At 33.2% G+C, this 23,883-nt stretch overlaps 1 protein-coding gene across 1 annotated transcript; it reads left to right on the forward strand.

Moving 5' to 3' along the window:
* The first annotated feature begins 17,551 nt into the window (after positions 1-17,551).
* LOC126631575 (disease resistance protein RUN1-like) lies at positions 17,552-22,470 on the forward strand. The gene is made up of 5 exons (XM_050301696.1): positions 17,552-18,127; positions 19,082-20,186; positions 20,291-20,569; positions 20,681-21,538; positions 21,638-22,470. The coding sequence occupies exons 1-5, from the start codon at positions 17,607-17,609 to the stop codon at positions 22,205-22,207; spliced, it is 3,333 nt and encodes a 1,110-aa protein (XP_050157653.1). The 5' UTR covers positions 17,552-17,606; the 3' UTR covers positions 22,208-22,470.
* Positions 22,471-23,883: the final 1,413 nt, after the last annotated feature.

Here is a 23,883-nt window from a genome sequence, read left to right on the forward strand (position 1 = left end):
ATTTCTTAAGTATAAATAGGCACTTATTGATACAAATATATAATGAATTGACTTAAATCCGCCTAGTCCGCCTAGGCCCCCGCCTAACCGCTAGTTCCTAACCTGCCGCTCAACTAGTACCTAGCATCTTTAAGAACCTTGCCTATTTTATTTATGTTGTAAGTAGATTTTCACATGTATGTAAATGGTAAACGTATCGTATATACATATATAACTTTCTACATGTTTTATACGGTTCTAAAACCCATAGCATTGCGCGGGGGCACTTTCTCTTCTGAAGACAAAAATTAAAAATTGTTTGAAAATGGTTATAAATTTTTTAGTTTGAAATTTGGAAATAAAGTTTCACCATAAAATCAATTGGCAATATGAGAGTAGCTTAACAACTCGTAAGTACCTGCAAGGTCCCTACTCACAAAGACGAAAGTCACGGAACCAGGGACGGAGCTAGAAATTTCTTCTAGTAGGGGCAACCTGAAAAACACTAAGAAGACCTTATTACAATATGGTTTATAACCAAATGATAATGGGGATGATTTCAAATGACGATGTTCACAATTGCAATGTTACAAAAAATTTATTAGTAGTGGAAAGTGGCAAATTGATGAGAAAAATATTAACACATGAGAGGCGGATGAGGGGTTTTTCAGTTTGAATGACAAAACAATACTGCTTTTGCTCGTATTATATTTGATATAGAGTAGAAGTAGTATGAAAGTATGCTTGAAATTAGACACATATTTTCTTCAAGGATAACACGTGTATATCTATAATTGCAGTATGCAGCTTAACCAACGAATTACTTGAGTGTAGTCATCTGCCCCTAATGAGCCTTCATTGGCTCCGTCCATGCACAAAACTGGAAAACTTTTCAATGAGTGGGCTAGCTAAAGTTATACTTGTGAAATAATGAATTTTATTTTAAAAAAAAATTAAAATAAAATAAAAAAACTTCTTTTGAAGACAGATCAATGAAAATGATTCATGCTAGGATTTTACCCTTTAATATGGGGAAAATAATCCAACAAAAAAATTTGAAAAAAAATCAGGGATTGTGCTCCAGGGAGAAAGTATAAAGTAGTACGGTATTTTCACGTCATCTGTCACAAAAGTTTCCACGTCTAATAGCTAAATTGATTTATCAGTAAAAATGGGTAATTAAGTCTCATTATTATCTACTATTTTCCATAAATCTCACAAAGAATTGAACTTTACAAGTTAATATCTACTGGGCTATGCTGTCATTTAGTAATATGATTTAATGATTTCTTTTTTTCATTTATAAACGAGAGATTTTAGATTCGATTCTTATCAAAGCCGAATTTGACACAAAGCACATTGTGAGGCTAAGTCCACCGCTTTCTATTAGTGTAGATAATATCATTTAAAAAAATAAAAATAAAAAATCTATTGGGCTATGTTTAAAACAAAAGATTGTGGGGTTAATTTGATTTAATTCCCAAGCCCATCACAACCCTCTTCTTGGTTTCGCCAGTGCCTCCTCATATGAATGTGAGATTTATTCTCGACTCTTTACATATGAACAACACAAATCGGAAGACGTGGCGTATATGTGACTATTGAGTTATGACTACTAGGCATTAAACAAGGGACTCTGATATCATGAATGAAGTTAAAGTTTCACTATATAATAAAAAAAATTGAATAAATAATAACGACTACCTGCACACACATAAAAGTTTCCTTCTTTCTTCGACATAGGATTGATATTCCACCACACCAAGATCACTTTTTCCGATGTGGTCAAACATAAATTGATTCATCTATGAGTCTTTTAACTTGTTTTACTTTCATAGTAAAAAACCACGAGTCTTCGGGAAAAACTCAGTGTCTCTTTGATTTGTTTGAAAAGTAAACACTTCATTTTTTGGGTCAAATGTTGGAATGTTAAACACTTGGCGTCGTTAGGCCATCTCGAACTGATCTGGCCAGAGGGCCATATGATTGAAAATAGTCTTAAAGGACACGAAAATCGTCTCCAACTGAAAGTTAGGTCAAATGGCTCGTAGACCCCACCAGGCCACAAAAGGAGAATTGGGCCAATCGGCTGGCCCAAACCAGCCAACCCCGGCTCATCTAGAGGTTTGAATCCCAACGGCTAGTTGCTGACGTCAGCTAGTTGTTATATTTCAATTTTTTTTTTTACAAATTAAAAAAAAATTAAATCTATTTTTTTTCCTATAACTACCTAAGTCATTAAACAACATTAAATAACATTAAGTAACATTAAACAACATTAAACAATCTTAAATAACATTAAGTAACATTAAACAACATAAAACTTATACAACATAAAAATAAAAAAAACATTTAATAACATGAAAGTTAAAAATCCTATTTCAACATAAAAATCCTATCATTTGATGAGATACGCATTCTATGAAACTAATTTCAACGATCCAACCGTCAAACTTGTTTGTATATGCTTCAAGATCGCATACTCCAAAAATTGCAAAAAGCAAACATTCAAATATCAAGTAACAGGACAAAACTTTTCGACGATTGTCAACGCAAAATCATGATTTAACTGTTAATTTAACTCCGATTTTGATGATTTTTTTACAGCTACACTCCTTGACCCCTATATGAATACAATGAATGAACTCGATCTTCAATTTAAAATATTTACACTAGTGGATACCACAAAATCTTATGTTATACTTAATGAAAGGCTTCACAACCTTGAAAACAAAAACTCTTTCATTTTGCATATCATTGCACATTTAATATTTTGTAATAGACTAGTAGTGTTTGATTGTTTTTTTATTAAGATCTTATTTTCAAGTGTAGATGTAGTACTAAACCGATAAATGTCTTTTAATGTTTTGAAGTAATATTTAAGTGGCAATGTGTGGTATGTGCAAATTTAAGAAAAAAATATATTTTTCTTAACGGGTCATAACGGGTCGGGTGATGCGAAATATATAAGCACACAAATTAAACCCTCTTTTTATCAATTGTAGCAAAGTATGTAAGTAGGGATCGTTCTAGGCTGAGGATTAGGAGGGATTGCCAAATCACTTGACAACTGACTCAAAACTTAAAAACAAAGCTTAAAACACTAAACTAGACTCAAAGAATGCAAAACTAAACTATAAAACACCAAAACAAAGCAAAAGACTCAAAACAGCAAATAAACACTCAAAACTGCCTTAAAAACACTTTCTGGGCAGTTTTGAACACAAACACAAATTTGGACGAAAATAGGTTTAAACTTGATTCAAGATACTTAAAAACACAAACTAAATTGATTTCTAACTAATCTAACACTTCAAAATAAATGGGGATTTGGTTTTGACAAAAATTGAAAACAAAAACAAACTTGTAAATTGAACAGATTCTAAAACGAATTTGGTTGAATTGAAGGGATGGAAAACTAGTTAAGGGGTTCTTCTCCACACATGTCACACTTGCATACAAAACGATTTCTAATTGCAATTCAATAAACCATGAATACTCAACACTCCAAGTTAATTAGGTCCGCTTAAATTAACTTTCAGATTTCCCTTATGTCAATGAATTGGACGGAAAAAAGCGCATCGCAATCAAATTATTCCTCAAAAGTTCTCTATATGAAAGCGCATAATAAAGATACAATTAAAGATCATTACGTTCAATGGAAATCATAAGTATTGACGAGGCACTCGTAACTATGAAAGCGCATGAAACTTATGCCAAGAATTTACTTAACACAATTGTGATCAACAACTTTTACTACTTGTGAATATAAGTTCATAACGATTAGGTGAAATTTCCTTATATTGTAGCATTAGATTTATGCATGACAATTAAGCGTGCACTCTCAACCAACACACACAAATCAGTTTAATTCAAATAGATAAGCAAATTGAATCCACAACTTATGAAACCCAATTAGAAGTAATCAAATCATATAGCAAGCATAAACATGGTTTCGAATCCCCCCCTAGCCAATGGGGGGTTTAGTTCCTCATACGCACAAAGCAAAGATAAATAAATTTAGACATTGAAATCCAAAGAAAGAAAACACCTAGATACTCCAACTTGGACAGCAAGTGCATCCACGATTCCTTCTTCCTCCTTGCTGCGGCACAAGACTTGTGGACAGGTTCTTGGGGTTATGAATGGTGTAGAATGGATAGGGGATGTATGGTGGTGTTTAGGGTGGATGGGTGGTGCGGCTAGGGATGATTTTGGGCAGGAATTATGGAGAATGGTGGTGGAAGGTTGCGGCCAAGAGGGGGATGATTTCTGGCGAAAATTCTGAATATGGAAGGGTGGTGATCTGCGGCATAGAGTGAAAACACATATATATAGGCACCACAAACCCTAGAGAAATCAGGTTAGGCAATGGGCTAGGGTTTAGGTGCGGCAAAGGGTGAAAATCCACAAGGAATTAGGGTTTTGGCTCATTTAGTTTTAGAAAGGGATTTGTATAACCCAAATCCACAAGGAAAGGGCCTAACAAGTCAGAATCCAAGAGGGATTGGGCTAGGAAGGTGCGGCCCAAGTCTAAGAGCGTAAGGATAGGTCATCTAAAAGCCCAAAGCCAAGAATAGAAACTCTCAAAAATGGAAACCTCCAAGAATAGAAACTTCCAACTTTAGAAACTTTGGTTTCCAATTCTGAATTCTTTGTTCTTCACTTTCATTTTTTCATTTCTTAAGCTCCTTTGACCTTCAAACTCGTCCATTCCTTGTGCTCCATAAGCATACACTCCATTTCAGCTCAATTTTGCTCTAAAATGCTCCATTTTGCACTTCTTTGCATACTTTGTCTTTAAAACCTGAAATTGCACGAAAATGACTTTAAACACTAAAATAACTAAAGAAAAACAACATAAATGCACAAGAACAAGCCCACTAAGTCACATAAATATGCTCCTATCATCGGGTCACTTTACCCGTTGCGTAAAGTGACTCGACCTGTTAAGATAACAGGTGTGACACGACACGACCCGTTAAGATAACAAGTGTTACACAAAAACAACACGAACACTACAGACACGACCCGTTTGCCAGGCCTAATTTAGCCCATTGTTAAAGATGGTCTTAGAATGCTTATGAACAAGTATAACTAATTACACTGCTGAAACCTTGAGTGTGGTCACCAAGGAAATTTGTGATTGTAAAAAGGTTGCAAGTACATAAGAAAAATTATATCCTATTTTGTTCTTGCTAAAAGTAGATTTTTTTCCCATTTGTAAAGTATTGTGCATATATTTATAACTTTCTACATATTTTAGATGATTTTAAAATCCGCAGCATCGCGGGAGACACTTTCTCTTGTGAAGACAAAAACTAAAAATTGTTTGAAAGTGGTTGTAAATTTTAAAAATTGTTTGAAAGCGATTGTAAATTTTTTAGCACATGCAAGATCTCTTCTTACATGAATGTGAGATTCATTTTGATCAATACCTAACATATTGACAACACAAATCTGATGACGTGAAGTACATGTGACTGTTGGGTTATGATTACTTGGCTTCAAACACCGAACAATCTACTATGATATCATGAATAAAGTTGAGATTTTACTATACAATAAACCAATTGATATTATGGGGAATAACACAACTATTTGTAAGCACATAAAATGTTCATTCTTTCTCTAATGCGGGATTGATACTCCACCATGCCAAGATTCTTTTTTTCGATGTGGAATTGATACTCTTAGCAATTTATGTATTGGCTTCTTTTCTGTGTTGGCGTCAAATATAAATTGATTTGGTCTATGAGTCTCTTAACTTGTAAAAGAGAGGTCTTAAGTTCGATCATCGCCAAAGACGAATTTGAACCATGTTATTGCTAGTCTATTATGAGACTTAGCTCATCATTTTATTCTCTTAATGCAGATAATATTGTTTAAAAAAAAGTTTATTAGTCTCCGTGAAAAAGTCAAAGTCTCGTTGATTTGTTTGATAGTGAAGCACTTACTTTTTGGGCAAGGACCAGGATCATCTCCTGAGCAGATGGAGAGGATCCTCCTGACCAGGCCCATCGGGCTGTTCATTTTTTATCCAACGGTTACAAACAGGGGACCCCTCTTAAAGTTATAACAATTATAACCGTTGGATAAAAAATGAACGACCCGATGGGCCTGGTCAGGAGGATCCTCTTCATCTACTCAGGAGAGGATCCTGATCCTTTGGGCAAATGTTAGGAAGTTTAACACTTGGGGTGGTTTACATCACATAATTGAGGCAGAGGACATGTCCTATTGTTGGACGCGGTTTCTAGCCAACTCATTTTCCTACGAATCTTTTCCTGAACTTCAATCAAAGCCGTCCAGTTATCTAATCGTGTGGCCATCGTGGGTTTCAACTGAAAACGTCCAGGGTTTTCTTCAAAAAGTTGCTCCCGGTGGAGCTCCATTGCGTACGTGTTGATAGGGTTATAGGAAGACACGTTTTTGTGGAGGAGCTTGACTAGAAAGGAGACTTGGGTGTTTCACTACGATTAGTTATACTCTTACCCTCTTAAGATTATTGAGTTTTCATAAAATCACTAACGCCTTTTCAAATCTTAATTCTTTTTCATATACCTTCAGTCAAGATTCTGCTAATAAACTAACAATTTTACCGTTACAACAAATTATTTAAAAATATATATATATTTATAATTATAAAGAAAAATAAAATAAACATAAAATAAAAGATACCACCATAACATCTTATCTTTTTCCCCTTAGAACGCTTATGAACAAGGACATTTTACTTCATAAGCATTCCGCGAAAAAAACTGTATCTTCTTCTACTTCACAGTCTAGATTACATTTGCTTGGTCTCTTTAACTATGGTGACAAATTGATCTTGATAGTTCAGAAAATATTCACTGATAAATTTAGTTGAGTGCTCCTAAATTTTTTTTATCTTTTATTTTTATCCTAGTTTTTAACAATAAGCTGGAGAAACAAAAATCGAATTCACTTTGGGGTCTTCAAACTTTTTAAATGCACAATTGTTAATTATTGATTTGCAAGATATTCAAATGAGTCAAATATTTGAAGTAAATGAATAATATTAGATCATGCTAGAAGAAACTCCTCATAAACCAATTAAAGTAACTAAATTCACATAATAAAATCAGTTTCTATAGAATTTACATTAAGAGTAGAGAAAATAATATTTAATAAACAATTGATTGAATCACATTATTGCTAACCCATTGTGAGGTTAAGTCCACACCCTCTCCCTTGGTATAGATAATATCGTTTGTTAAAAAAAAGCAATCATTTGACAACTAATTTAATGTAATTTAATCACATTATTATCTGCGTGTGAATGACCTTTTTTTATAACCGGCATTACACGCATCTTAAGATGTTTTGAACGTGTTTAAAATAGAAAAAATAATATTGAATAAATAACTGATTGACTCACATTATTGCTAGCCCATTGTGAGGCTAAACCCACCTCTATTCCCCTTAGTGTAAATAATATCGTTTCAAAAAAAAAAAAACAATCATTTGACAACTAATTTAATCACATTATTATCCGTGTGTGAATGACCTTTTTTATAACCGGCATTACACGCATCTTAAGATGTTTTGAACGTGTTAAAAAATAGACAAATTAAATCACATTATTGCTACTCTACTATGAGGTACTAATTAAAAACAACACAAAAAAAATTAATTATTAAAAAAAATATTGTTAAAATGATGAAAATACCCCTGCCTTATTTGATGCATTATTTTGAGATGCTTTTGAATTTTTTGTTTTGAGGGCATTTGTGTCCAAATTTTTTTGTTGAAGCCGTGATATGCACTATTCATTGCCCTTCTGGCTTTATATATAACTAGCCTTCATGCACGCGCTCACGCGTGTGCAAAAGGTATTTTTTGAATCACGGTGTGCTACGCGTGACTTACACGTTTTAAATGTATTTATATGTGTAAATTGACAAAACGAAAGTCAAATATTTGAAGTAAATGAATAATCTTGGATCATGCTAGAAGAAACTCATCATAAACCAATTAAAGCAACTGAATTCACATAATAAAATCGGCCTCTATAGAATTTACATTAAGAATGGAGAAAATAATATTTAATAAACAACTGATTGAATCACATTATTACTAGCCCATTGTGAGGCTAAGCTCTCCCCCTTGCCCTTAGTGTAGATAATATCCTTTGTTAAAAAAAAAAACAATCATTTGACAACTAATATAATGTAATTTAATCACATTATTATCCGTGTGCGAATGACCTTTTTTATAACTGGCATTACATGGCTCTTAAGATGTTTTGAGCATGTTTAAAAATAGAGAAAATAATATTTAATAAACAACGGATTGAATAACATTATTACTAACCCATTGTGAGGCTAAGCCCACCCCCTCCCCCTTAGTGTAGATAATATCGTTTGTTAAAAAAAAAACAATTATTTGACAACTAATTTAATCACATTATTATCCGCGTGCAATTTTTTTTTTTATAACCGGCATTACACGGCTCTTAAGATGTTTTGAGCATGTTTAAAATAGAAAAAATAATATTTAATAAACAACTGATTTAATCACATTATTATCCGCGTGTGAAAAACTTCTTTTTTATAACCGGCATTACACGGCTCTTAAGATGTTTTGAGCGTGTTAGACCATCTCCAAAGGAAATGTCAAATTATAAGAGTCAAATTACAATTGATGGCTGATGCGGAAATCTGAAGCCTTATGTGAAATTTTTTAATTCTCCAACCGAATTGTCAAATGTTATTTTATCATTTAAATAGAGTTTTAAATGATTGTAATTATTAAAAAATTGTTGTAATAAAATTTTTATTGGTTGAAATGTTAGTGGAATAAGGAACCCACTATTAAAATGAATTAAAAATAAATTTGACATTGATGATGACTTGGATGATGACTTACTTTTAATACTTAGAAAAAGACTAGATTTGAAGGCTTAGTAATTTGATGTCAAATTTGACATCAATGTCTTTAAATCTAGTCGGCAAATAACACTTCAGTTGGAGGATTTTTTATTTCAAATTTTTATTGGTTGAAATGTTAGTAGAATAAGGAACCCACTATTAAAATGAATTAAAAATAAATTTGACATTGATGATGACTTGGATGATGACTTGCTTTTAATAGTTGGAAAAAGACTAGATTTAAAGCAAGTCATCATCCAAGTCTTTTTCCAACTCTATAAGACATGGACTCCGCAGGAAGAAAAGGCTCCAAGATTTGAATTTCCACAATCTCTCAGTCAAAAGCTTTCTTTGAGTTCACATTGTACCCAAAGAAATAAAAAATTGTAAACACTTTTAATTTTCAAATGTCAAGGATGCCTGAGTGCACCAATATCCTTTTCAACAGTCATTTTCTTATTTGCTGACTCAATCGTCAGTAAATCAATTGTAAGTTTTGCAATAAAACTTATTTTCAAATTATACCAGCATCATTATTTTAAATTTATTATTATGAATATTTTCATAACAACTAATTTTGAATGTCATAAAATTCTTACTCACAGTTAATTCATCGAATACCTCAAGTTCAAAGTAAACACGGACCAATCATTTGTTCAATTCTTCTTATTCATTTATAACAGCTGGTTCCATGTTCCATGACATATTTAATCCTGGTTATCCTCCACATCAAGTTCCTCATAATTCAATTAACAATTCATTTAACAGTTCATTCAATCCTAATCATCATTGCCCTTGGTATAATTGTCCTCATCGTTATTATTATCACTAGTTCCTTCCCATTTGATGTGTGTGTGTGTATATATATAAATAAATATAATAGATTATGTCTATGATATACATTAAATTGAGATTTATAGGGATCCTTCCTAGAAAGATGAGAAAATTCTTTCGCGTATTCAATACGGACCTGGATTGTCTGCCCTCCCCATCCCATCCCATTCTCATACCCTCCTATTTGAAAGTTCACGGTTAAGCTACGTCAACATTTTATATTGATTTTTTTATAGAGATAATAAGACAAAAAACAATAAGAATATAAAATGTTGACGTGATTTAACCGTGACCGTTCAAATATGAGAGCATGGAAAGGGGATGGATGGGGGAGGGCAGACAATCCAGGTCCATTCAATACATAGATGACGTGATCTAGCACTTGAAAGTATCGTGTATAAAAACTTTTCTTTTTGTTGGAATATAAAAATTAAAACATAAGAAAATCAAAGATGAAATGTTCCAAAATAAAAACTTTTCTCTCTCCTCCTATTTTTCGTCTCTCTTTACTATTTCTTCTTCATACTTCTCTCTCTCTCTCTCTCTCCCCTACTCTTATTCTTCATATTGTTTTTCAGATTTATGAGTGTTTTTTTTAAATGATTGAGATTTTAGATTTTTAGTTTTTTAATTGTAGTATTTTTTTAAGTATTTGATTTTGAGGTTTTAATTAATTTTGTATGTATGAATTTTAAAATTGATTTTGCAGTAGTGCATAAATTTTGAAACTAATCTTGTAGAAACGTTGAAATTATGAAAATGATCTTGCCGAAGTGCTAAAAGTTTTGACACTGATCTTGCAGAAGTGCCAGAATTTTTTGAAGTGATCTTGTAGAAATGCTGAAATTTTGAAACTAATCTTGCACAAAAAAATTAATTATTAAAAAAAATATTGTTAAAATGATGAAAATACCCCTGCCTTATTTGATGCATTATTTTGAGATGCTTTTGAATTTTTTGTTTTGAGGGCATTTGTGTCCAAATTTTTTTGTTGAAGCCGTGATATGCACTATTCATTGCCCTTCTGGCTTTATATATAACTAGCCTTCATGCACGCGCTCACGCGTGTGCAAAAGGTATTTTTTGAATCACGGTGTGCTACGCGTGACTTACACGTTTTAAATGTATTTATATGTGTAAATTGACAAAACGAAAGTCAAATATTTGAAGTAAATGAATAATCTTGGATCATGCTAGAAGAAACTCATCATAAACCAATTAAAGCAACTGAATTCACATAATAAAATCGGCCTCTATAGAATTTACATTAAGAATGGAGAAAATAATATTTAATAAACAACTGATTGAATCACATTATTACTAGCCCATTGTGAGGCTAAGCTCTCCCCCTTGCCCTTATTGTAGATAATATCCTTTGTTAAAAAAAAAAAACAATCATTTGACAACTAATATAATGTAATTTAATCACATTATTATCCGTGTACGAATGACCTTTTTTATAACTGGCATTACATGGCTCTTAAGATGTTTTGAGCATGTTTAAAAATAGAGAAAATAATATTTAATAAACAACGGATTGAATCACATTATTACTAATCCATTGTGAGGCTAAGCCCACCCCCTCCCCCTTAGTGTAGATAATATCGTTTGTTAAAAAAAAAACAATTATTTGACAACTAATTTAATCACATTATTATCCGCGTGCAATTTTTTTTTTATAACCGGCATTACACGACTCTTAAGATGTTTTGAGCATGTTTAAAATAGAAAAAATAATATTTAATAAACAACTGATTTAATCACATTATTATCCGCGTGTGAAAAACTTTTTTTTTATAACCGGCATTACACGGCTCTTAAGATGTTTTGAGCGTGTTAGACCATCTCCAAAGGAAATGTCAAATTATAAGAGTCAAATTACAATTGATGGCTGATGCGGAAATCTGAAGCCTTATGTGAAATTTTTTAATTCTCCAACCGAATTGTCAAATGTTATTTTATCATTTAAATAGAGTTTTAAATGATTGTAATTATTAAAAAATTGTTGTAATAAAATTTTTATTGGTTGAAATGTTAGTGGAATAAGGAACCCACTATTAAAATGAATTAAAAATAAATTTGACATTGATGATGACTTGGATGATGACTTGCTTTTAATACTTAGAAAAAGACTAGATTTGAAGGCTTAGTAATTTGATGTCAAATTTGACATCAATTTCTTTAAATCTAGTCGGCAAATAACACTTCAGTTGGAGGATTTTTTATGTCAAATTTTTATTGGTTGAAATGTTAGTAGAATAAGGAACCCACTATTAAAATGAATTAAAAATAAATTTGACATTGATGATGACTTGGATGATGACTTGCTTTTAATAGTTGGAAAAAGACTAGATTTAAAGCAAGTCATCATCCAAGTCTTTTTCCAACTCTATAAGACATAGACTCCGCAGGAAGAAAAGGCTCCAAGATTTGAATTTCCACAATCTCTCAGTCAAAAGCTTTCTTTGAGTTCACATTGTACCCAAAGAAATAAAAAATTGTAAACACTTTTAATTTTCAAATGTCAAGGATGCCTGAGTGCACCAATATCCTTTTCAACAGTCATTTTCTTATTTGCTGACTCAATCGTCAGTAAATCAATTGTAAGTTTTGCAATAAAACTTATTTTCAAATTATACCAGCATCATTATTTTAAATTTATTATTATGAATATTTTCATAACAACTAATTTTGAATGTCATAAAATTCTTACTCACAGTTAATTCATCGAATACCTCAAGTTCAAAGTAAACACGGACCAATCATTTGTTCAATTCTTCTTATTCATTTATAACAGCTGGTTCCATGTTCCATGACATATTTAATCCTGGTTATCCTCCACATCAAGTTCCTCATAATTCAATTAACAATTCATTTAACAGTTCATTCAATCCTAATCATCATTGCCCTTGGTATAATTGTCCTCATCGTTATTATTATCACTAGTTCCTTCCCATTTGATGTGTGTGTGTGTATATATATAAATAAATATAATAGATTATGTCTATGATATACATTAAATTGAGATTTATAGGGATCCTTCCTAGAAAGATGAGAAAATTCTTTCGCGTATTCAATACGGACCTGGATTGTCTGCCCTCCCCATCCCATCCCCTTCTCATACCCTCCTATTTGAAAGTTCACGGTTAAGCCACGTCAACATTTTATATTGATTTTTTTATAGAGATAATAAGACAAAAAACAATAAGAATATAAAATGTTGACGTGATTTAACCGTGACCGTTCAAATATGAGAGCATGGAAAGGGGATGGATGGGGGAGGGCAGACAATCCAGGTCCATTCAATACATAGATGACGTGATCTAGCACTTGAAAGTATCGTGTATAAAAACTTTTCTTTTTGTTGGAATATAAAAATTAAAACATAAGAAAATCAAAGATGAAATGTTCCAAAATAAAAACTTTTCTCTCTCCTCCATCCTACCTCTCTCTCTCCTCCTATTTTTCGTCTCTCTTTACTATTTCTTCTTCATACTTCTCTCTCTCTCTCTCCCCTACTCTTATTCTTCATATTGTTTTTCAGATTTATGAGTGTTTTTTTTAAATGATTGAGATTTTAGATTTTTAGTTTTTTAATTGTAGTATTTTTTTAAGTATTTGATTTTGAGGTTTTAATTAATTTTGTATGTATGAATTTTAAAATTGATTTTGCAGTAGTGCATAAATTTTGAAACTAATCTTGTAGAAACGTTGAAATTATGAAAATGATCTTGCCGAAGTGCTAAAAGTTTTGACACTGATCTTGCAGAAGTGCCAGAATTTTTTGAAGTGATCTTGTAGAAATGCTGAAATTTTGAAACTAATCTTGCACAAAAAAATTAATTATTAAAAAAAATATTGTTAAAATGATGAAAATACCCCTGCCTTATTTGATGCATTATTTTGAGATGCTTTTGAATTTTTTGTTTTGAGGGCATTTGTGTCCAAATTTTTTTGTTGAAGCCGTGATATGCACTATTCATTGCCCTTCTGGCTTTATATATAACTAGCCTTCATGCACGCGCTCACGCGTGTGCAAAAGGTATTTTTTGAATCACGGTGTGCTACGCGTAACTTACACGTTTTAAATGTATTTATATGTGTAAATTGACAAAACGAAAGTCAAATATTTGAAGTAAATGAATAATCTTGGATCATGCTAGAAGAAACTCATCATAAACCAATTAAAGCAACTGAATTCACATAATAAAATCGGCCTCTATAGAATTTACATTAAGAATGGAGAAAATAATATTTAATAAACAACTGATTGAATCACATTATTACTAGCCCATTGTGAGGCTAAGCTCTCCCCCTTGCCCTTAGTGTAGATAATATCCTTTGTTAAAAAAAAAAACAATCATTTGACAACTAATATAATGTAATTTAATCACATTATTATCCGTGTGCGAATGACCTTTTTTATAACTGGCATTACATGGCTCTTAAGATGTTTTGAGCATGTTTAAAAATAGAGAAAATAATATTTAATAAACAACGGATTGAATCACATTATTACTAACCCATTGTGAGGCTAAGCCCACCCCCTCCCCCTTAGTGTAGATAATATCGTTTGTTAAAAAAAAAACAATTATTTGACAACTAATTTAATCACATTATTATCCGCGTGCAATTTTTTTTTTTATAACCGGCATTACACGGCTCTTAAGATGTTTTGAGCATGTTTAAAATAGAAAAAATAATATTTAATAAACAACTGATTTAATCACATTATTATCCGCGTGTGAAAAACTTCTTTTTTATAACCGGCATTACACGGCTCTTAAGATGTTTTGAGCGTGTTAGACCATCTCTAAAGGAAATGTCAAATTATAAGAGTCAAATTACAATTGATGGCTGATGCGGAAATCTGAAGCCTTATGTGAAATTTTTTAATTCTCCAACCGAATTGTCAAATGTTATTTTATCATTTAAATAGAGTTTTAAATGATTGTAATTATTAAAAAATTGTTGTAATAAAATTTTTATTGGTTGAAATGTTAGTGGAATAAGGAACCCACTATTAAAATGAATTAAAAATAAATTTGACATTGATGATGACTTGGATGATGACTTGCTTTTAATACTTAGAAAAAGACTAGATTTGAAGGCTTAGTAATTTAATGTCAAATTTGACATCAATGTCTTTAAATCTAGTCGGCAAATAACACTTCAGTTGGAGGATATTTTATGTCAAATTTTTATTGGTTGAAATGTTAGTAGAATAAGGAACCCACTATTAAAATGAATTAAAAATAAATTTGACATTGATGATGACTTGGATGATGACTTGCTTTTAATAGTTGGAAAAAGACTAGATTTAAAGCAAGTCATCATCCAAGTCCTTTTCCAACTCTATAAGACATGGACTCCGCAGGAAGAAAAGGCTCCAAGATTTGAATTTCCACAATCTCCCAGTCAAAAGCTTTCTTTGAATTCACATTGTACCCAAAGAAATAAAAAATTGTAAACACTTTTAATTTTCAAATGTCAAGGATGCCTGAGTGCACCAATATCCTTTTCAACAGTCATTTTCTTATTTGCTGACTCAATCGTCAGTAAATCAATTGTAAGTTTTGCAATAAAACTTATTTTCAAATTATACCAGCATCATTATTTTAAATTTATTATTATGAATATTTTCATAACAACTAATTTTGAATGTCATAAAATTCTTACTCACAGTTAATTCATCGAATACCTCAAGTTCAAAGTAAACACGGACCAATCATTTGTTCAATTCTTCTTATTCATTTATAACAGCTGGTTCCATGTTCCATGACATATTTAATCCTGGTTATCCTCCACATCAAGTTCCTCATAATTCAATTAACAATTCATTTAACAGTTCATTCAATCCTAATCATCATTGCCCTTGGTATAATTGTCCTCATCGTTATTATTATCACTAGTTCCTTCCCATTTGATGTGTGTGTGTGTATATATATAAATAAATATAATAGATTATGTCTATGATATACATTAAATTGAGATTTATAGGGATCCTTCCTAGAAAGATGAGAAAATTCTTTCGCGTATTCAATACGGACCTGGATTGTCTGCCCTCCCCATCCCATCCCCTTCTCATACCCTCCTATTTGAAAGTTCACGGTTAAGCCACGTCAACATTTTATATTGATTTTTTTATAGAGATAATAAGACAAAAAACAATAAGAATATAAAATGTTGACGTGATTTAACCGTGACCGTTCAAATATGAGAGCATGGAAAGGGGATGGATGGGGGAGGGCAGACAATCCAGGTCCATTCAATACATAGATGACGTGATCTAGCACTTGAAAGTATCGTGTATAAAAACTTTTCTTTTTGTTGGAATATAAAAATTAAAACATAAGAAAATCAAAGATGAAATGTTCCAAAATAAAAACTTTTCTCTCTCCTCCATCCTACCTCTCTCTCTCCTCCTATTTTTCGTCTCTCTTTACTATTTCTTCTTCATACTTCTCTCTCTCTCTCTCTCCCCTACTCTTATTCTTCATATTGTTTTTCAGATTTATGAGTGTTTTTTTTAAATGATTGAGATTTTAGATTTTTAGTTTTTTAATTGTAGTATTTTTTTAAGTATTTGATTTTGAGGTTTTAATTAATTTTGTATGTATGAATTTTAAAATTGATTTTGCAGTAGTGCATAAATTTTGAAACTAATCTTGTAGAAACGTTGAAATTATGAAAATGATCTTGCCGAAGTGCTAAAAGTTTTGACACTGATCTTGCAGAAGTGCCAGAATTTTTTGAAGTGATCTTGTAGAAATGCTGAAATTTTGAAACTAATCTTGCACAAGTGCTAAAAAAATTTTAAACTGATCTTACAAAGGTGCGGGAATTTTAAAATGATATTGCAAAAGTGCTAAAAATTTTGAAACTGATCTTGCAAAAGTGTTGGAATTTTGATACAGATCTTGTAGAAGTGTTTGAATTTTGAGACTAATATTACCAAAGTGCTGGAATTTTGAAACATATCTTACAGAAATGCATAAAATAATTTTTACGTATCTAAAATCAGCTGGAATTTTTTATAGATTGCATCAGATTGTAGTTTTGGCTTGATTAAGTAACAAGTCCATTGGGGGTAGGGTGCTGAAATTTGAAAATTTTAGTTTGTTTGTTTTTGGGCTAGCTTTTTTGGGGTTTGAAATTTTGTCCCTCATGAAATGATTCAAAACTAGTTGAGTTCTAAGTAACAAGTCCATAGGGGTAGGGTGTTGAAATTTTAAAATTTTAGCTTTTTTTTTGGGCTAGCTTTGTTGGGGTTTGAAATTTTGTGTCTCCTGAAATAATTCAAAACTAATAAAATTTTATTAAATAATTTAAAATTCTTGCTTCTGTAAGTAAAGCTACCTGTTATTTAAGTCTTTTACTTTGCTAATTTTATTTTTTCAATTTCAATGAAAATGGAGTGAGACATAACTGACGTGGTGAATTGAACACCGCAAGAATTTTTCAAGAAAGACAAAGGAGTGTCCCTTCAGTATTATATATAACTAAAACTAATGAAATGATTTGTACGAAAACTTTAAGTTTTTTCGGTAAGATATAATAAAGGGAACTTTAACGAAAAGCACCCGGTACTGTTCATTTTAACGAAAAACCACATTTTTACACTAAAAAGTCAATCCTGGTACTATTCACTTTACCCTTTATTTTGTCCTTATCATTAAAACTCAAAGTTTTCAAGCCCTTTTCATTAGTTTTCCTTATAATAAAAGGTAAAATAAATAATATAAAATTAATTTTTTAATGTAAAAATATAAATTTTTATTAAAATAAACTTTCCAGAGCTTATATATATCCTTACTGCAACAAGGCACAACACAACCACTGCCATTTTTTTGGGTCCTGAACGGAACCATTGTAGTGCCATAAACAGTGAATACCACCATGACAACCCATGAATCCTTCTGCTCTTTGTCCTTCTTAAAACTCTGGAAGTACGATGTGTTCTTGAGCTTTAGAGGTGAAGACACCCGCAATGGCTTCACGGGCCACCTCCATGCGGCATTAAAAGAAAAGGGATACGAGGTCTTTATTGACGAGGACGATCTGAATAGAGGGGAAGAAATAAAAGAGGCACTGTTCCGTGCAATCGAAGAGTCCAGGATCTCTGTCATTGTCTTCTCAAAGAGGTATGCGGATTCGAGTTGGTGTCTCGACGAGCTGGTGAAGATCATGGAGTGCAGAGACAAACTGGGGCAACACGTTTTGCCAATCTTCTATGAAGTTGAAGTTTCAGACATCAGGAAGCAGAACGGTTGTTTAGCCGAAGCATTTCAGAAGTACGAAGAAGGCATCCTTGAAGAAAAAGGTGACAAAGAACGTGAAGCTAAAGAAAAAAGAGTAAAGCAGTGGAGAAGGGTTCTTACTCAAGCTGCAAATTTATCTGGTCAGGTTCTTAGAAACGGGTAATCATTTATGTCCCTTGGACTTTGATGTCATTCATTACTTGATCAATACCTGCTGCTATGTATTCCTCTTTTCTACATTTTCATACATTTTAATGGACCAGGATCCTCGCCGGATCCATTCCCTAGGGATCCTAGGATCCCATAATCCTGTCCGCTCATCGTATATCGTGCGGTTAGAAATCATTTAAATTTTAAATTTTAAAAAGTCAAAAGTAAATAGTACCTAACGAAAACTGACCGCACGATATACAATGAACGGATATAATTGTGGGATCCTAGGGAATGGATCCGGCGAGGATCCTGATGCCATTTTAATTGATCATTGATAGAGAATCCGCACAGAAAATGCTAGGGATAACTATTTTTTTATCATATTAATGTATCATTAAATATGATAAATGATGAGTTTATGCCATGTCAATTAATGAATTTATGTCATTAGATGAGAAAATTTTCATTATGAACAAAATACGGGTGACACGTTACGTGTTTTTATATAAGTGGTGAGAAATTTTATTTTTAAGTTATTAACTTTTTAATACACATATCCTACTATTTGTATAGTTAAATGTGGTGTTCCATCCGATGTTCCGGTCACATTAAAAAATCTCTCTTTATTGGATGCTTGTTGCATAAATGTCATGGTACACCAATGCGGTGTTAGTATGTCTTTTATATTCCAATAAAGCCTTAGCGTTAGTGAATTAAATAGTTAGTTGTTAGGAGAAATAAAATTAGTGGGAATTAAACCCTCACCGAAGTATGTAGACATGACTGCAAAACACCATTTTTTGTATTTGATATAAATATGTTGGTTGTATATATAAATCACTTTTGCCACGCATAAAAAGTGATATAATGAAATGATTGAAAATTCTATGTTGACTGAGGGTGATATCTCCTACTAATCCTTCATTGAGTCCCTTTAATGCTCACTTATTGAGTTTTCAGACATGAAGCAAAGCTTATTCGGGGGATTGTTGACGAGAATATTTGGGAATGGCTTCCCAGAACAAATGAATTAGATGTGGCCAAACACCCGGTTGGAATAAACTCTCGCGTTCAACCTATTATCAGTTATATTTTAGGTGGTGGTTCAAATGACGTTCTCATTGTTGGAATTTGGGGAATGGGTGGATTGGGAAAAACAACAGCTGCCAAAGCCATCTATAACCAAATTCATCATAAGTTCCAATTCAAAAGTTTCCTTGCCGACGTTTGCGATGTTACAAGTCGACATGGTTTGGTCTATTTGCAGGAAAAACTTGTTTCTGACATCTTGAAACAGACTAAGTCTGGGATGATCAGTAGTGTTGATGCAGGCATCAATGTAATAAAACAACATCTTCAACGTAGAAAGGTACTTGTCATTATTGACAACATTGACAAAGTGAGCCAACTGAATGCAATAGCTGGAAATCGTGGTTGGTTTGGTCCAGGAAGTAAAATTATCATTACAACACGAGATGAGCATTTACTAAAGCGACTTAAAGTGAATGAGATATATTCGGTTCAGAAAATGAACGAAGAAGAAGCTCTTGAGCTATTTAGTTGGCATGCCTTTGAAAATTATTGCCCTATTGAAGAGTATCATGAACTATCAAAGAAGGTAGTTTCTTACTGTAGAGGTTTGCCATTAGCACTTGAAGTTTTAGGTTCTTTTCTTATTGACAGAAGCTTAGCGGAGTGGGAAAGCCAGTTGGAGAAATTAGAAAGAATACCTGAAGGAGAGATTATAAAAAAACTCAAAATAAGTTTTGATGGGCTAGATGCAACACAAAAAGCTATATTTCTTGATATATCTTGTTTCTTTATTGGAATGGACAAGGACTATGTCACAAAAATATTAGATGGATGTGGCTTCTCTACAAGAATAGGTATTAGTGTTCTACGTGAACGCTGCCTTGTAACTGTCGAAAGCAACAAGCTCAAGATGCATGATTTGTTTCGAGAAATGGGCAAACTAATCATTTATGAAGAATCCCCTACTCAACCAGAAAAATGGAGTAGATTGTGGGGCGGTGAAGAGGTAACAGATGTATTGATAAACAAATCTGTAAGTACTTTTCCAATAAAATTTTAGATTAATGCATCATTAAATTATTTTTTACATGCAAATTACCCTTTTCTTAATCAGTATATGACCTTCTGTTTTCATAGGGAACTGAAGCAATTGAAGGGCTTGCCCTAGATTTGTATAGCTCTGAAAATGCTAGTTTCAGTACGGAAGCATTCACCAATATGAAGAAACTGAGGTTGCTCAGGCTCAACCACGTAGAACTCACTGGAGACTACAAACATTTTCCCAAGAAGTTAATATGGTTGTCTTGGCATGGATTCCCTTTAAAGTCAATACCAGATGACCTTCTTAATCAACCAAAACTAATTGCTATAGACCTCCAGTATAGCAGACTTGTACAAGGTTGGAAGGATTCTAAGGTAAAATAACACATGCTCCGTTTTCTTTCTTATTTGATTTCTTTTATCGCTTTATTTATGAGATCTTCCTTTTAAATTTTAATTTCCATTTTCCTTTGATTTTGTCTACAGTTGCTTGAGAAGTTGAAAATCCTTAATCTCAGTGGTTCCGTTGCCCTAACAAAATCACCAGACTTTTCAAACCTCCCAAATCTTGAAGAATTGATATTCCAAGGGTGTACTAATTTGTCCGATATTCATCCATCCATTGGTCATCTTAAAAGACTTTCATTTGTAGATTTTGGAAACTGCGTAGTGCTTAGGTATCTTCCGGGGGATTTCTATACGTCAAAATCTGTTGAGACTCTTGTTCTTAATGGATGTTTAGAATTCAGAGAACTGCATGAGGGCTTAGGCGGGATGGTATCATTGAAAATACTTCAAGCAAACCATACACTCATACGACAAGTACCATCTTCTGTAGTAAGATTGAAGAACCTCGTATGTTTATCTCTACGTTTTGTGAGCAGGTCACCATTGAGTAATCTTTTGCCCCCTTCGGTACATGGCTTGGTCTCTTTAAGAAAACTATATCTCTCAAACTGCAATTTAACTGATGATGCAATCCCCAAGGATCTTGGAAGTCTATTTTCCTTGGAATATTTGGATCTTCAAAGCAATAGTTTTCATAGCTTACCAAGCCTCAGTGGTCTTTCAAAGCTTGAAACTTTTTGTTTAAATGATTGCACAAAACTTTGTTCAATTCCCGATTTACCAACAAATTTGGAAGCCTTGGCAGCAGATGGCTGCCCTGCATTGGTAAAAATGACAGACTTTTCGGAAATGTCAAATATGAGAGAACTGCTGCTAAGTGATTCACACAAACTCACAGAAGTTCCGGGCTTAGCTAAGTCCTTGAACTCCATGACAAGGATTCGTATGGAAGGATGCACAAATCTCACTGCTGATTTTAGGAAGAGCATTCTACAGGTCTCTCTCTCTCTCTTTCTGGTCATTCTTTTTGTCTTTCGATCACACACAAAGGCACATGTACATGTATGTGACACTTACATTAATTGTACATAACAGGGATGGACTTCTTGCGGAGTCGGTGGCATTTTTCTGAATGGAATTTATGATATTCCTGAGTGGTTTGAATTTGTCGATGAGGGCCATAAAGTCAGTTTCGACATTCCTCATGGTGATGGTCGTAATTTTAAAGGGTTGACGCTCTGCTGCCGCGTTCACTCGGGAAGCAATAAACATGCAGGTCCTCTTGTTATTACTGTTATAAATTGTACCAAGCATACTGCTTTGAGGGCCTCTATCACATATGTCTTGCCACGACCAAAGTGGGAAGGTGAAGAGGATTATTTTTGGCAGGGACAATTGTCGAACGATAAGCTCAATTTGCTAGGCGGGGACAAAATGGTTATTCTTGTGGAGCATGATTATGTGAGAGTGAAGAAAACAGGGGTTAATCTAACATGGGACAAACCTATGAAGGAAAATATGCATAATTGCTATAATTATATGCATGAATGTAACCCACACCCAGATTGGTTGCGTGATGAGGCAGAACCAAGCTATGGCGCATCAGATGATGATCAAATAACTAGTACTACAGACGCACAGAAAAGGAAAAGAAAAAAGGTATGACGACAAAGCAACTGTCTACAACTGGTATTGTTGCATTCCCATTTATGCATGTGCTCTCGCCCAGACCACTGTCAGCATCGTCATCAGCCTCTTTCTCGTTTTCCCAGTTTGATTATTGGCTTATGAGGTTTTATCTTTTCCTCAGTTAAGAGTTCTATATATGTTTTGCTAATATTCACTCTCTTGAAGACAATGCATCTGCCTATAGTTAATAATATTGTTGCTGTTCTCTGTCTAATGAAAATGGTTTATTGTTGATAAAAGTTCGGTCTATAATTTATTTTAATTCAACTCTGAAACTGGTTTTGCTAATGCCAACAAGCCAAAATGATTAAGTTTCTTAATTTCATCTTCAAGGCCTTAAATAGGACTCAATCTTGCCTTCATTTGGACTTGATCTGTATCTATGCAGCCTCGTATGCATCGCTGTTATAGTCTTCTAATAGTATTACTATAAGATATGTACAAATATTCGGTCGTATTAACCAAATACTTAATAGCATAATTATTCATCTTTTAATTAAATCAATATCTTAGGTTGGGTGTGCAGTTACTTTTCCACATTTCCCACGTCTCTCAGTGCCAACAAGAAACCATGGAAAATCCCATCGCACCTCCTAGGCAAGATCTTTGATTTTCCTTCTCCCATTTGTTTGCCCCCTTCGCCAATCTCCAAGCATGCTTCAGAAAATAGTTGATGTTGGCGGACAAGGAGACCATCATTGTTCAAGACATGCAACAACAAAGGTGGAGGCATGTCGACCCACACCGAAGAGCTCATCCTGGTTACGAACTGAGACGCAAGAAAATCAGCCGCCGTATTGGCTAGCCTAGGAAGTAGGAACCGAAGACCAGCGGCACTATTGGAAAATTCTCCTAATCTCATCTATCTGATCAAGTTTAGGATAAATCTCCCAGTTTTTATCTTCCAAATCCGTCTCTAAACATCGGACTACTCCTTTTTGAGTCAAATTCCACAATGATGTCTTGAAAATTTCTCTGTTTACCAAACTTACACCCTTCTAACACCCCCATTGCCTCTGCCATTATAACCATTGAGGCATTGATTCCTCAATTGAATAGATCATTAATTCATTCCTTAATCAATTGGGCAATTGACTCCATATTCAATTAGGGATATTTGTATAATTTATCAAAATAGCCACACTACTATATAAAAGAGACTATACCTCACATTGTAACACAGATGAAATTCTCTAATAAGACTTCTCTCATTCTCTCTCACCTCTACAAAACGTTCTCAGCACTTTTGCTTCTAACCGAATCAAAACCACCATAATATAATCTCCCAAAGTCCCATAAATGTTTTTTGTAGCCAGTCTAGCTGGAAGAAAAAAAAAAATTTTAAAAACTTACAAGGTCGTTGCAAAAACGTATCTGCAGCAAAATAATTTGTCGCCAAAGTCCCCTTAGGCTGCAGGAGTGTCGTCGTCACAAAAGCTTTCTATTGCTGATGTCCCTTCACTACCAGAAGCCTTGTGTTCCTAACTCCATATTCCGATTTCTCTCTCGAGTGAGGGTCTTTCACTCTTTTTGAGAGTATTTCTCACCTATTTGTGTGTGGCCTCCAAATTTGAGTAAAAACGGTGGTGCCGTTTTTAGCTTCAGCCAGGGTCGGTCACCGTTCTCCCCTCTCTTTTCTTCTTCTTTTTTTT

This window comes from Malus sylvestris, chromosome 8 (assembly GCF_916048215.2).
Source record: "Malus sylvestris chromosome 8, drMalSylv7.2, whole genome shotgun sequence".
Lineage (NCBI taxonomy): Eukaryota > Viridiplantae > Streptophyta > Magnoliopsida > Rosales > Rosaceae > Malus > Malus sylvestris.

Coding starts and splice junctions, on each gene's coding strand:
- LOC126631575 (XM_050301696.1), top strand. CDS start 17,607: ATGACAACCCATGAATCCTTCTGCTCTTTGTCCTTCTTAAAACTCTGG. Junction 18,128..19,081: donor GGTCAGGTTCTTAGAAACGG/GTAATCATTTAT, acceptor TTGAGTTTTCAG/ACATGAAGCAAAGCTTATTC. Junction 21,539..21,637: donor TTAGGAAGAGCATTCTACAG/GTCTCTCTCTCT, acceptor TGTACATAACAG/GGATGGACTTCTTGCGGAGT.